The 14,542-nt window shown below is 32.3% G+C and overlaps 1 protein-coding gene across 11 annotated transcripts in view; it reads left to right on the top strand.

Moving 5' to 3' along the window:
- Window positions 1-793: 793 nt before the first annotated feature.
- The window catches only part of LOC145332236 (pumilio homolog 2-like), a 186,486-nt gene continuing 172,737 nt past the window's right edge, over window positions 794-14,542 (top strand). For all 11 annotated transcript variants that reach the window (XR_013884097.1, XR_013884099.1, XR_013884096.1 and 8 more), the window contains exons 1-11: window positions 794-856; window positions 1,267-1,324; window positions 1,704-1,814; window positions 2,388-2,463; window positions 3,945-4,024; window positions 4,918-5,018; window positions 5,441-5,510; window positions 7,547-7,584; window positions 8,277-8,341; window positions 12,467-12,604; window positions 12,966-13,027. Coding sequence is in view for 1 of the 11 variants with exons in the window: in XM_080177189.1 (XP_080033315.1) it covers window positions 1,704-1,814; window positions 2,388-2,463; window positions 3,945-4,024; window positions 4,918-5,018; window positions 5,441-5,510; window positions 7,547-7,584; window positions 8,277-8,341; window positions 12,467-12,604; window positions 12,966-13,027 (741 nt within the window). In the remaining 10 variants the exon portion in view is untranslated. The remainder of the gene's footprint in view (window positions 857-1,266; window positions 1,325-1,703; window positions 1,815-2,387; window positions 2,464-3,944; window positions 4,025-4,917; window positions 5,019-5,440; window positions 5,511-7,546; window positions 7,585-8,276; window positions 8,342-12,466; window positions 12,605-12,965; window positions 13,028-14,542) is intronic.

The following is a 14,542-nucleotide window of genomic DNA, read 5'->3' as shown; positions in this document are numbered from 1 at the left end:
AATTGAGTTACAGGGTTCTTCTAAAGTTCTAACATTAAAGAATTTTAATAAAGTATGAACAATATAATTATATAATAGTTGGTTGAGAAAGCCTTGTGTTGTTTCGTGCAATACAAATTTAATTCTGCCTTGCTTTATGATTCTCTTTATACACTCTTATGGCTAAAGATTATTAGCTCCACGGGTAACCCAACGTACATTGAACGGACAGATTAGCTAATAAGGCACCCTCAATTAAATTTCACCAACCATCGAAAGTTAATTTACTGAAAAAAACAGTCTCATTTTTTTGTCCAGTCTCTATATTACATTACGTACCATATATTATTCGATCATATATACGATAGAGTCGAATCTTATTACCTATTTTAAACGTAGCTAGTAAAACCAGTATTTATTTATTATACTTATCTTTTGCTCTTTGGGCTTGCTATTTTCTTTGTGATTTTTGTGACTCTTGTTGCAATAGGTAATGTATATGTACTAAAGACCTAGGTAATATTTTTCTAATTTCTACAGTGTACAATATAGGATAAATTTTTCGAAAAACTCACCCTAAGAAAAACTTGCTTGTCTTTCATTTAAGATGCCTAGTAAAAAATGTATTTGAAAATATAGGTAGGTAATCTGTGTTCCATTTCATACAGGCTTGTTTATAAAATTAAGAAAATAGATTTAAGTTATTGGCATCGTTTTATTAACTTACTTGAATGTCAGAAATTTTTAGGTTAAATGTTGTTTTTTCTTCACAAAGTAATATTATGAAGTTTATTTCCTAAACTTCTAAGTTGATGTGTTTAATATTATTTTTTTCAGAATATGTACATAGTGTAAAGTGTTTGTAGTGCCTCTGTAGGTCAGGATAACAAATATTAACAGCTACGATTCTTTACACACATGTTTCCATGTAAATTTGTTGATTACAATTTCAATTCAAATTATTATTTAAAGTAAAAAATTACTTACTACCAATATATACATCCTCTTACCCAAAATTTTTCACCGTTCTTTTATAAAAATACTTTGTCGATCTTCTAATAGGTATATAATATTATTATTCAGTTCATTAGTTTTCAATTTCTTTAACTTGTTAAGTTCTAACCGTAAATACCTTATAGTTTGTTTTAAGGGACACCTGTCATATTGTGTCATTTTCTTCATATTATTATTCTTATAAGACGTGGAGCTTATGCCTTTTCAAATATATTTAAAGATACAAGCCATTTAAATTTTTTCTTAAAATTTTAATATTTGTTAATGATTTAGTGAAACTTTGTGTTCTCGTTGTGTATATTCACCTTTGTAGTTGAGTATTTTAGCCCAGGTTTGCATTTTTCATTATGGCCTTTGCCAAGTTTCTACCTTTATTACTAGGCGGTGTTCGTTGGTAATGATATGTGCTAACCAGTAAGATTGATTATTGCCATAGGCGTCTATATTTTTGTTTTAATTCCCTAAACTAAGCTATGAGGCATAAATAAGCTAAATACAGCCCTTTCGTCTGTCTGAATTATTTTATTTCTTTAAATTAAGATAAGCGAATGCGCCTGTATCATATAGGGACTTTATGTTCTATGTGGTATGAGGGATATAAATAGGTAAGACTATCCCAATTCAACTAGAAGGACATAAGGCTGGATAAACACCTAGAAAAGCTGCACCACTTCAAATAATACCATCTGTAAACTTAAAATTTTATTTAGATGACTGGGGGTAAATTGTGGGCGGAGCTAGATGAGAAAGGGGGCGCAGACCCCCATCTGTTGGCCGCCGACCAGAATCTGAATATGTGGAGGGAAAACTCAAATCAGCAGGTACAGTATTACTGCATAAAAAAGTTGTAATACGATTTATTAATTTTACGATATATTTGTATTATTAGACACCCTGACCCTTTTTAATTTTAGTTAAAAAATAAAAAAATAATTTTGGGGGGTTGGGGGTGTCCCACCTCCAAGAAAATAGTTATAAACCTTCCCGGGACCTATGAGAAGCTACCCTGTGAAGGAGAACCCGATCGGTTCAGCGGTTAGTGAGATCCTTCGGTACAGACACACAGACAGATACACAAACATCCTGTTACTTTAGTATAAGGATTGTTTTTGTATATTAAACATATTTATTGAACAGAAAACAAACACTCTCGTTACGTATATATGCTATTCGTCCAGGGGTGTTATACATTCAGACCAAGTGAAATTTCTACATTTCTTTCAAAGAGCAAATTAATAATATTATATTTTTTTTACCTAGAAATTTTACCTATACAGTATACACCCATTTGAATTAATAATTTCTCTATTATTGTTATTCTAAAAGTCTAACACTCAATTCAACTGGCAAATGTAATATCCACATAGTTAAAAATGATCTTGTATTTATTACAGGGCTGGAATGGAGTTTCTATGGGGCGGAGGTCAGGCGGTCAATACCAAGGCATGGAGCAGCATATGCCCTCCCAAGGTAATTGTTAGTTGTCTAGCGTCAAGTGTAGCATGTGATTTAACTGTCTGGGGGTTTGGGTTTGTATTTAATACACTGTGTCATATTAAGAGATATTTCAAGTTGTGATAAATGCAAATATGTGGGTGTGTATAAGGGATTTTTTTGTAAAAAAAAATTTCTCCTATGTATAATGTATATTGTATATTAGCCTGTCCCGGATTTGAAAAATTTTGTTAAAATTTTTGCCCCCAGCCATAATATAGTTGATTTATGCAAAATATTGACCCATGCAAAATATTTTTTTCTGTAATGCAAAAATTGCGATGGTACAAGCACTGCAAAGTTTTTAAAATTTGCAAAAAAGACCTGTTTTTAAAGCTCTTGTACCATCTCAATTTTAAAGATTTTTACAAAATTTCAATTCTAGTGTGTCTATATAAACCTGAAATTTACCAAAAAAATGGGGGCAGTCTCAATGTTAACATATAATGGAAGAAGGTGTAGCAAGTAATTTTCCAAAGTAAAAATTGCGAGATTTCATACATAAATAATGGGGTTGGGCTGGAATCGATAGATACAGATATCCGGCTGATTCATAATTCTGGATATCAAGTATTTAGGGTTATATTGACACACTAGAATTGAAATTTCGTAAAAATCTTTAAAATTGAGATGGTACAAATTTTTTAAAATCTGCAAAAAGACCGTTTTTAAAGCTTTTGTTTCATCTCAATTTTAAAGATTTTTATGAAATTTAAATTCTAGTGTGTCTATATAAACCTTAATACTTGATATCCAGAATTATAGATCAGCCGGATATCTGTATCCATCCAATCCGGCCTAACCCTATTATTTGTGTATGAAATCTGGCAATTTTTACTTTGAAAGATTACTTGCTACACCTTTGTCCTTCATATGTTAGAATTGAGACTGCTCCCATTTTTTTTTGGTAAATTTCAGGTTTATTTTGACACACTAGAATTAAAATTTTTTAAAAATCTTTAAAATTGAGATGGTACAAGAGCTTCAAAAACAAGTCTTTTTGCAAATTTTAGAAATTTTGCAGTGCTTGTACCATCGCAATTTTTGCATTACAGAAAAAATATTTTGCATGGGTCATTATTTTGCATAAATCAACCATATTATGGCTGGGGGCAAAAATTTTAACAAAATTTTTCTAAAACGGGACAGGGTATTGTAAATATATTATATATGATTCAAAATTGTGTAATTTGTTGAGAAAAAGCAAAAAAATAACCAAATTAAGCTGCGAGAACCAGCGGTTTCGCTGCAGTTTCTCATTTTACCTTATTAAAGCAACTGCCATGACAAATTTCGGTGCTGTAACTTTTTTAGTTAAGTTCCTTTGAGTTTTAAGTTTGTTTTCAAAAGTGTCTCATTTGCCCTTCCTAGTACAAATACAAAATCAGTACCTAGGAAATTGTATCATAATTTATATTGAGCCTCCCCAATAACTAATATATATTTTTATATTTCAGACCGCCATTCTCTGTCACCCCGTTCCAACCCAATGAACGCGATGCATAATATTGGAGAATACATCTTCGGATCTCACAAGGTAAGCACATGTGGAACAAAGAACGTCCCAAGTTTTCATTCAATATTCTTAAGGGGATGAGTTTTAACAAAACCCATGGGTGTTTATTCTGCACAAGATTAATTTTTTCTCCCTGCTGTAAAATATAAAAATGATCTGGTTTGTAAAAACTAAGGGAATTGAAACTAGGAGCGTAGTTAGGTCAAATTTTTGTCAATGCAATGCTTCTTTTGTGAATTATGTTATTATTTAATCAAAAGGGTTAGCAATCTGTAAATACATGATTAGATTACTACCCAGGGTTTTGGATCCGCATTGATTTTTTGCGGATCCGGATCCTCAAAATTTGGTCAGTGCGGATCCGGATCCGGATCCGGTTCCGGATCCTTGACAATAAAAAAAAAATCACCAAACTTTTCAAAAAATATTTATTCTTTAATTCGAAGTCAAAAATACTTTTAATTTTCAAGTCTGACCCTAAACCTTAAAGATTGGCTCTCATCAAGAGAATGTCTGAGATTTTATATAAATTTAGGTAGATTTTTCCATTTTTTCCGCATTTTTTTGAGTCCAAGGATCCCGATCCACATTTTTTTGCGGATCCGGATCCGAAACCCTGTTACTACCTATATTCAGCATGTGATTTTTTATCGTTTTGTACACATATTAAACGAAGTATTGTACTCAATATTTGCAAAATTCACTTTCTCTTTTTTTTTTGTTAATTAAACCCAATTATTACCTACATATTGAACTGTTTACTTTTGTAAAATAAAGATACTTCCAATACAAAGATACATCGTTGCTGTAAAGTGCTGAAATCCCTTGCTAATGTTGCTATTGCTCTTACAAAGACTTTTTTTTTTGAAGAAAGCTAATTTTGTTTATCATATACCTACATTCTTTTATTTTAGATGGACAACCCCTATGAGAATATGGGTGGACTGGATGGAAGGGGAGGTCCAGGTTCTAGTGCAGATCCAAGCCGTACTGCTCTGGAGGGAAAACTGAACAGGTAAAAGTGAATTGCACGTGTCAGGCCACCTGAATGACCTAAATGCGCCGGTTACATACTAGCATTGATGTAGCTTTACTAAAAATACATTAGAAATAATTTCATGTGCCTTTTATTACCTAACCTTCTAAATGCATGGCAGGTGCCCCAAGTTTAGTCACCGTAAAGAATAACTCTTTCCGCAGAGAAGCTGGATTGAATGATATTACTAATATTTATTATGTATGGTATCCAAACTAATCAATTGTACTAGGTACGACGCCCTTTATTTGTTTCTAACTCGACTTAACTTTAAGTGCCCTTGGAACACACAAATTAGACCTAGTAAGATATATTCCAATCACCTATTTATTCCTTTCTTCTTTTTTAATAGTTTGGTTGTGTTTTTCTTGACAGTTATTTAATATAAAACTTTTCTTTAGGTTGTCCTTGGCTGCTTCAAATGCTGACGACCTTAAGTCTGAGCCCAGCCCTCAGTATAATGAAAATAAGGTATTTATATTATATACTACATAAGGGATGAAATAGTTTACCTCCAACTTTTGCACCTGTCGAACCATATGATTTTTATTACACTTCATAATTCAGTGAAATAATACATTTGTCTCTAGTGTTAATTTTTGACCAACGGAAATGTTTTGATTAAAAATCTATCAATAATGGATGACATTTTATTCTTTCATTCATCTTTTATTGGGAGTAGAAAGGGTTGTAGAATACTAGGTATAATTATCATTTTGCCATCCCTCATTAAAAGTAACAGTGTCATAAATATTTGTTTAGATAGAGTTCACCTTACTTGCTCAACTGTTATTTTTGCTACCATTAAATTGAATGGCTTGCAATGTTAAAAGTATCTTTATTTTGGTGCACCTATCCAAGGATTTTTACTTCAATGTTACAAAATGTTTTAAAAGGGATAGAATTATTATTAGTATGTTAAAAACTATATTACTTAGTGGTGCAAAACTTACGCCCCCCCCCCTCCCACCCCCTCAATTTTAATCTAAATTTTTGGGTGTTCGTATCCAATTTTAGAAATAATAAAATGAAAGGTATTCAATGACTTAATCGATATGCAATGAATTTTGATTTCATTTTAGATGTTTTTAGGAATGTTATCATTCCTAAGGGTTACAAACATTGCGCAATTTGATTTCATGCCAAAACCTTTAAAAGGATTATCTTTGCACCTTCAATACTCTTTTTGTTTCTTTAACATTCCTCTTGGAAAAAAATCCTCCAATCTTAGATTGGAACATATTTTATCTTAAAAATATATTTAAAACCTAAAACAAAGTCAAAGATGAAAGGTCTTTGCTATCAGCTTACATTCATTTTTACTAGGTATATATTTAAATAGCATTGTATTTTTTTTGTGGAATCTTGATGAAAATTTTGGTAGTAAGAATTTGTGTTAAGTTTAATAGTTATTGTAAACTTTCTCTTCATCTAAAGATGACATTATTTCTAAGGACTATTTATTACAGCGGTATAACAGCTCAGTAGCAGGACTAGCAGATGCTGTTATTATAGTGTGATGTTATTGTGTCAAAATTTAGTAGACCCCTGTTAAACCTTAACCTATTTGCTCATGTGCGCCAGAGTTTAGGATCCTGCTGAAAGGTGGAAGGTTATACTTATATACTTCAAACTTTCTTAAAGTAGGTAAGGCCTATGAAAGTTGAAAATCTGCTCACAAAATAGTGTAACACCTGCCATACGTAGGTTAGAGCTTTGTAATAGGGATATTTGATATATATTGTCTAATTTTGCTGTACTTTCCCTCAAGCATCGACTCCCTCTTCTTATTTTTTAGCTAGATTGAAAAAAAATGTTTAACTTAATGTAGTAGGAGGGGGGGGGGGGGGGGAGAACTTAGCCCTGGGGAGCTACCCCTTTAAACCTATTTCTAAGACCAAGGTTTAGGTCCGAACCTCTGGTTTGTGAAAGTTATTTACTTTTATGACATTTTCAGTCAATGGCTGGCATTCTAGTTTGTATTGAAAGCAAAATTTGGGGCTCTCTATAAGTATTTATTTGAACCTAAACTTAATATTTAGGTTAGTTACCTAAGTATTCTATACCTACCAATACCTACCTACATTTTTCGTTGCATTAATTTAAAAATGATTTGTTGGTTTAATTTATTTCTTGGGAAAAGTGCCTTAAGACTACGGCCAATAATCGAATTAATAGGATATGATAAGGTTTTATTAAGCAAATGATATCAGAAACGATTGGGCAGATAATAGTATACTTAATTTTATGCTGGTACTTGGTTTTTCATCAGATTTAAACCCTTTTTAGTAGGTATTAAGCTTATTTTTGGGTATGATGGGTGTCAAACCAATACGGGGGCTTTCCCTCAAATTACATAGTGATCACATAAAAACATTCCCTTTCTTAAAATGTGCCTAAATTAACCACTACGGAAGTGGGGGGGAGGGGATGGCATTAACCCTGCGGGGCTACAGGGTACCTAATTTAACCTAAAAATAATTCCCTTTAATTGTTTTTTTTTTCAGGTTGAAGAGAATGGAAATGATGGCGAATCTGGATTCAGGGATATTTTTAAATACACGTTTTCCTTTTTTATTTTTATATAACCTTAAATTAATAATGCCTCCGGATGCTAGGGGCACAGCTGTTAGTTTTGTAAGGACGTAATTTTTATTTAATCCTTATGAAAAATCACGAAACCTTGTAGGTAAATATTTTGTGTAGAATTTTTGGAAAGGTCTAAAGAGCAGAGTTGTTCAATCTTGAGCACATAACTCGTCTTATTAAAGACATTAAAAGTATTCATGATAGGGTTATTTACTGAAGTAACTTCCGACAGACAACCAACTTGTTTCATGACGTCGTCTGTAATGCACGATAATGTGGTTAATGCTTATCTGCAAAGGCACACTCCTTGCCTAACTATGATTTACACGCTTGACATAACACCAGCAGATATATTTTTAACGTCTCTAGTATAACACAAGCACATTATCCCCTAAAAAGAGGGGTAGGGGTGAGTTTGACACACCACCTTTACTTAGCTTTAAGAAAATTCTTTTAAACATTATTGTCGGATCAATTTTTGTTAGAAAGGAAGATCGGCCGAGCGGTTAACGATGTATTTCGGTACAAACACACCGATAGACACACATCCTGTTTCTTTTATATCATAAATACTTTGATATTTTTAAATGCTATTATTTTTGTAAATGTTGAAAGGACTCGTGTATGAAAATATTGGTTGTAATTTAGAAATCTGGGATCAAAGCAAAATTCTCCCCATAGCTCTGAAAAGGATCACTCCAGTAAAGATCAAGGTACGTAGGCATATAATAGTTAGGTAGTTAAGTAGATAGACAGATATTTATTTTATTTTACAAATCATAATTTTTGTCATTTGTACGCTTTTATCATTTATTTCCATGTTTCATAGTTTGGTTTTAAATTACCTACTGTTTTCGGTGATTTCACTCATAAGTCTAGTGCACTTAAACCTAAACTTCTTTATTACTTGGTCATATTTTAGGCTACTTTACATTATATCAATCTCTTTAAAAAATATCCCTTAGCTACTGAGGACGAAGCCATTAGTAGTCTATATTATACCATGAAAGGAAAGAACAAAAAAGTTTGAATGTTCAAACAGTATTACGGTATTTTAAAGAATAAATTTAAGTGTTCGATTATAGGTTGTATCTAACAAAATAAAGGGGGGGGGGGGGGTGTTTAATGCAACCATATCGTAATCAGTAATTAAATGGCACTTAGAGTTCGAATTTCGATCTGAAATTTTTCATGAGTAATCCTTGGTAGGTCTATTTTCCCTAAATCGAACAAAAAGTTGGAAATGTAACGGCTGGCGGCTCAGCCGTTTAGCCGTTTTTTGCCTATTTTCAGGGCAAATTCATCATTAATTACGTAGGAATCAACTTTTTAAAACATATTTTTGGTTTAATTCATGTAAAATGATAGCAGATGATAGCAATAACCATATTTTAAATTTCTAGTACCAACAGCTACCGGCTAGAACCGTTTGATAAGGTTTTTGAGAGAGAAAAAGTATTATGTGGAGATTGGTTTCGTGACTAATATGCTCTTAAGATTGGCAAAAATTGGCAAAACGGCTGAGCCGCCAGCCGTTAACCGTTACTATTCCAACTTTTTGTTCGATTTAGGGAAAATAGACCTACCAAGGATTATTCATGCAAAATTTTAGGTCGAAATTCGAATTCTAAGTGTCATTTAATCACTGATTACGAGATGGTTGCATTAAAAACTCCCCCCTTATTTCCATACAAGAAGTTATATTTTTTAGAGTAATAATCCAATCCAAATCAGTTCTGAAATAGTTTTACACTGTTTAAATAATTCTTATGTTTTGTTGGTTTTCATGATACCCAAAGTTTTGCCTTTAAGAATAAGAATGAGAGATATGTGAAAACTTTTCTCTTTACCGTAGAGTTAATACCACTTTAAGATGCTTGCTAGCTTTATATATACCTAAGCTAAGTAAGATCAATTTATATTAGTAGTCATACAAACACTTTACTAAGTTACTACTATTGTAAGATGCTTGTTAGAAACTTTATTTTAAACTGAAAATTCTACGGATTATTAACAAATAAAATCTGTATTTATTTAAACCTCAGACTAAAAAAAGATTGAATTGAAAAAATTGAAATTCTTGTCGGTGTCCTCTCTAAAATGACATTTTATCACTTACTCTTATGTTTCTATGGATTTATTATTACTTGGTTCTAACACCAGATTGTCATGTTTTCTAATGAAGTGAAACTTGAAGCGGACTAAAATAAAGATCTACCCCGTTTACCCCATCCCCTCCCCTCCTACCGGACGAACCAAATGACTAATAATTGATGTTCATGTCAGCAACCTATATTGATGACAATTTATTTTTCCACAGTCACATAATATCCACCATATTCTATATCCATTTTTGTATGAAATTTTTATCACCAGAATAGTATTTTAATACATCAAGATAAACTGACGCGTATTTTTTCCTTTATATTATAAAAAGTCCTCCCCGTCATGTTTTTGCTTTTGTGTCCTAAGTTTTGCGATTATATAACACTGCGGATGTAATAATATGTGGAAGTGATTATACATCTTTTCTTTCATCTCTATTAATCAAGTTAACTTTTGATGAATTTGAATGATTGAGAAAGAAAAAAACTCAAGCTAAACTTTATCAGATATTTTAAGATCTTAACTATTTAACATGTCCCGTTATTTAGAAAGTATATAAACAAGGCCAATGTTATCCATAAGTAGCTCTACTCTTACTCTAGGAAATAATTATTATTGTTTTTGGATAGATTATTTTAATTGTATGATATAAGTTTTGCTGAAGGGGGAGTGGTTTTATCCCATGCTGCGTTAAAATGGAAATCTCCAAGTATTTACCCGGGGGAAATTTCAAACTTTGTATCCAAGAAGAATTTCATACATTTTTCTATATAATTTAAATGAGGCATTAACCCCCCGCCCCCTCTCAAACCCCACACCTAACCCAACACGCTTTTCCACTTTTGTTAAATCAGCAAGGCACTTGATATCTATTTCATTGAAGTTAAATGATAAGGAATGCTTTAATCGATTTTGCCTTATTCTAAAAACTTCTATTATATCTAGTGAATTTATATTTATTAAACATCGATATATAGAAAAGCATTGTTAAAATATTAAAAGAGTGGGTTGAGGTCTTTTTAAATTTGAGGAATATTGTCGAATTTTATTCTCTGATGAGATGGGAAAATATTTTGATATTTACCTGAAACTTTGATATTGGTATGCTTCGAAATAGCAGGGGAGTACATATGGGGAGTGTAGTGGAGACAAATAATGTAAATACAAGGGGGGTGGGGTCGTATTTTTTTTTTGATTGTGTGGAAATAAAAAACTCACATTTTTAATTTTGCTTTAAAAAGTAAAAAATAAAGAATAATTCGAGTTAATTTGATTTTTAGTTGGTAATTGGTAGATGTAATCTACAATATTCTAAACTTAAAGGGCATTTGGCTATTATTTTTAAGGCTTAATTTACCATGATAACTTAATTATAATTTATTTTAATTAAGCAAAGGTAACTATGCGCTAACAAGAGCAAGTGATTTTAAGCACCTTCCAGCTTTCAACATTTATAAGTTTTATTCATAGAAAACCATAACGAAACTTAATTTTTTTAGTCGATATCTATAATACAAAGTAGCTTGATGTCTGTCCGTCTGTCTGTCTGTCCCTTAAGATCTCGGTAACCACTGAACCGATTGTATTCTACTCTTCAGGGAATATACCTACTGGTCCTGTGGTGGTTTTAGGCTATTTTCTTGGGGGGTGGGACATCCCCAACCCCACCAAAAATAAAAAAAACCAACCCCCCAAAATTCTTTTTTTACATTTTTTGTAAAATCTCAGTAACTGCTGATCAAATTGGGCTCTACCCTTCTGGGAATATACCTACTGGTCCTTTGGTGGTTTTAAGCTATTTTCTTGGTGGGTGGGACACCCCAACCCCCCCAAAAATAAGAAAAATCCCCACTTCCAAAATTTTTAATTTTTTAAAATTTTTGTAAACAAAAACCAGTAATTAGGGTGGGGGAACCCTACTGCAACATGGGGCGAAACCCCCATGAATCCACCCTCCCCCCCCCGACAAAAAAAAAAAAAAAATATTTTTTTTTTCAATTTTAATTTTTGTGTATGCGAACAACCTAGGTTTAATTTTTACGAATTGAAATTTATGTGTATACGGCAAACAACCTGGGTTTAATTTGTACAAATTAAAATTTTTGTGCATAAAGCGCACAACCTGGGTTTAATTTTACCACAGAGTAATTAAACAAAGAATATTTTTTTTGAATATTTCTATTAAGGAGGGTTGACTTACCATAACTATATAGGGCGAAGCCCCTAGAGGCTAGGGGCGAAGCCGCCAGTAACTATATAAAACATAACCCTAGTATATTCACCAAAAAATATTTAGATTCTCTGCTGGAAGGTGCTTAGAATCACTTGCTTTCGTTCGTGTTTAGTCCCCTTTTTTGCTCTGGCTTAAAAAAACAGAATGGACCCCAAAGAAAAATGATGTGCACATCCTTGCTTCAAAGTATACCTATAGATTAAGGAGAATATCTCTAAATATAGCAAACCTAAATTTAATCTCAATTTCTGAATTAAGTGCATTCAAAATTTTGAGGAAAATTTACATATAACTTTTAAATATTATAATGTTGAAATATTCTTTAATATTTTATTTTAGTTCGTTTTTAAGAATGTTTTACCTTAGGAAATGCTTTGGTGCATAAACAGCAAGTATTTCAACATTAAGTGCTTGCTCTTAAACTGTTTGTCTTTTGATTTATGATTTTATGAATCTCCAAGATGGTAACTCTCAATTCTGAAAATAATATTATTTGCAGGTCATGACAGTGGATTTCCTAGCGGCCTTCTGGAGGCCGGCGGACCGGGCGGTCACGGACATGGCCATGGCCACGGTCATCAGAATCATCAGTTTGCGGAGCAGGGAGCCGGTCAGGATCACCTGTCGGGATTCCCAGGTATCATTTTCTTTAATATTTCATTTTGAAAATATTTCTTGTTCTTCATTAAAAAAAACACTAGAGGTTCTGCCCCTAGAAGTCTCTAGAGGAGATTTCTCTTGGGGAGGGTGGAGATACCCTCCCTCAAATAGTTATACACCTTCCCTGGACCTTAAAGAAAATTTACTGTAAAGGAAATCCATATCAGTTCAGCGGTTAGTGAGATCCTTTTCTAAACACAGCACACTCCTTACTTTTATTAAGGATAATTTATGAAAGTTTCGCAGTGGCTTTAAGAAGTAAATATCCTTTAGTTCGGCCTGCAATTATAACATGAAACAAAATGTTAGGCCTTAATAATAATAACGTACTTTTTCAGGTGGGCCGCTGCAGAATCTGCCAGGCACGCCCACCCCGGATCCTGGCTTTCCAGATGATCAGGTAAGCGATTTAGTTCTTCACCATGTTCAATAACACATTTTTTAACAAATTGTACTAAAAAAACATATGTTTTGGCGATATATTGATTGATATTAAAGATATATTTTATATTTATTATTGATATTATATACCGCATATGATGTTATAAAAGTCACCAAACCTAATTAAGTTTTCGTGTTACTTATTATATCCAAGTTTTACCTCCCATGGCCATTAAGATTTTTAGTTTTAAAGGAGTAGGTACTATTAATAATTTCTGTAACGTTGAAAAATTGCCAAAGTACTTACCTATTTCATTGTATTGTAAAATATTAGAAATGTGAGATTAAAAAAATAATTTCTCTTAATTTTTAAACGGAACCAACGAACGTACATTAAATTGGTATTTCAATTATGTTAGATCTAGATACCTAACCAAAAATCTATTAAAAAAATATATCCTTTACCTAATATGAAATAAACCTTGTGTATTTGTCGGCCTATTTCTCTGCCTGTCTTATTTTATCTTTACTTTTCTCAAAATGCAATCGATAGCTTAAAATACAAAATACTGAGGCTTATATAGGATTTATCCATTATAATAACAAATCCAATATAATTCTAAGTGGGTTGGTATTAGATATTAGTCCCGTAGGAATAACATATCAAATAAAATGTTCCCTCGTTTCAACATAATAAAATAGTAGAACAGGACAAACAAAGCTTTACTTGCACTTTCTAGTTTACACTAGCGGCTACGCCCCTAAAAGCCTCTAGGGGCACTTAAGGTTTGAGGGGTAAAAAAATGATTCCCAACTAATTCCATTTGAGTTTTAAAAACAAAGAGTATTTTTTGGGGGTTGGGGGCATTTTTACTGGGAGTGTTTAGATTCGAAGCTTCACTGTAAAGGATAACCATATAGGTCCAGCGGTTAGCGAGATCCTTCACTACAGACAAAAAAAGATTACTAACTTATCGTATAGAGGAAGAAAGTTCTGGTTGGTTCTGGTAAGGATTTGGTCTGATCTAAAGTGGGGGAAATTCACTATAAAAGGTGTCCCCTAGTAAAACTGCTGAAATGTAGCAACTCTCTGAGTCTATGACTCTATTCCCTTAACTATCTCTTTGAAATCTCAGATGATATTTTGGACGACTAAAGTATTCAGAATAATATTATTAAAACATAAAATAGTTTGGTATGAATTTTCTATCTTAATTTTTAATTTATAACATACCTACTATTAATAATACGTCTGTCCAAACTTTTTTTTATGTTTTATCTTTCTTACAAAAAATTCTCATTCATCTGTCTTTTCTATCCATCTATCTGATGTTTGAACATTTTATCTAAATTAGGAATTCGTATGCATTTTCCGCTAGAGTAATGATATCAAAAGTTAGGACGTTAAATAGAGTTTTAGAATTGAGTATTAAGGGTGCATACTGCAAATATAAGCAACTTTTTATTTTCATTGATTAAAATTCCTATTAATAAATGAAACCCATCTTGCGGGGTTATAAGTTATAACCATACG

Source organism: Acartia tonsa, chromosome 11, assembly GCF_053477335.1.
Source record: "Acartia tonsa isolate MP-2025a chromosome 11, ASM5347733v1, whole genome shotgun sequence".
Classification (NCBI taxonomy): domain Eukaryota; kingdom Metazoa; phylum Arthropoda; class Copepoda; order Calanoida; family Acartiidae; genus Acartia; species Acartia tonsa.
Note: the sequence above shows the minus strand (reverse complement) of the source record. Positions and strands in the feature narration are given on the sequence as shown.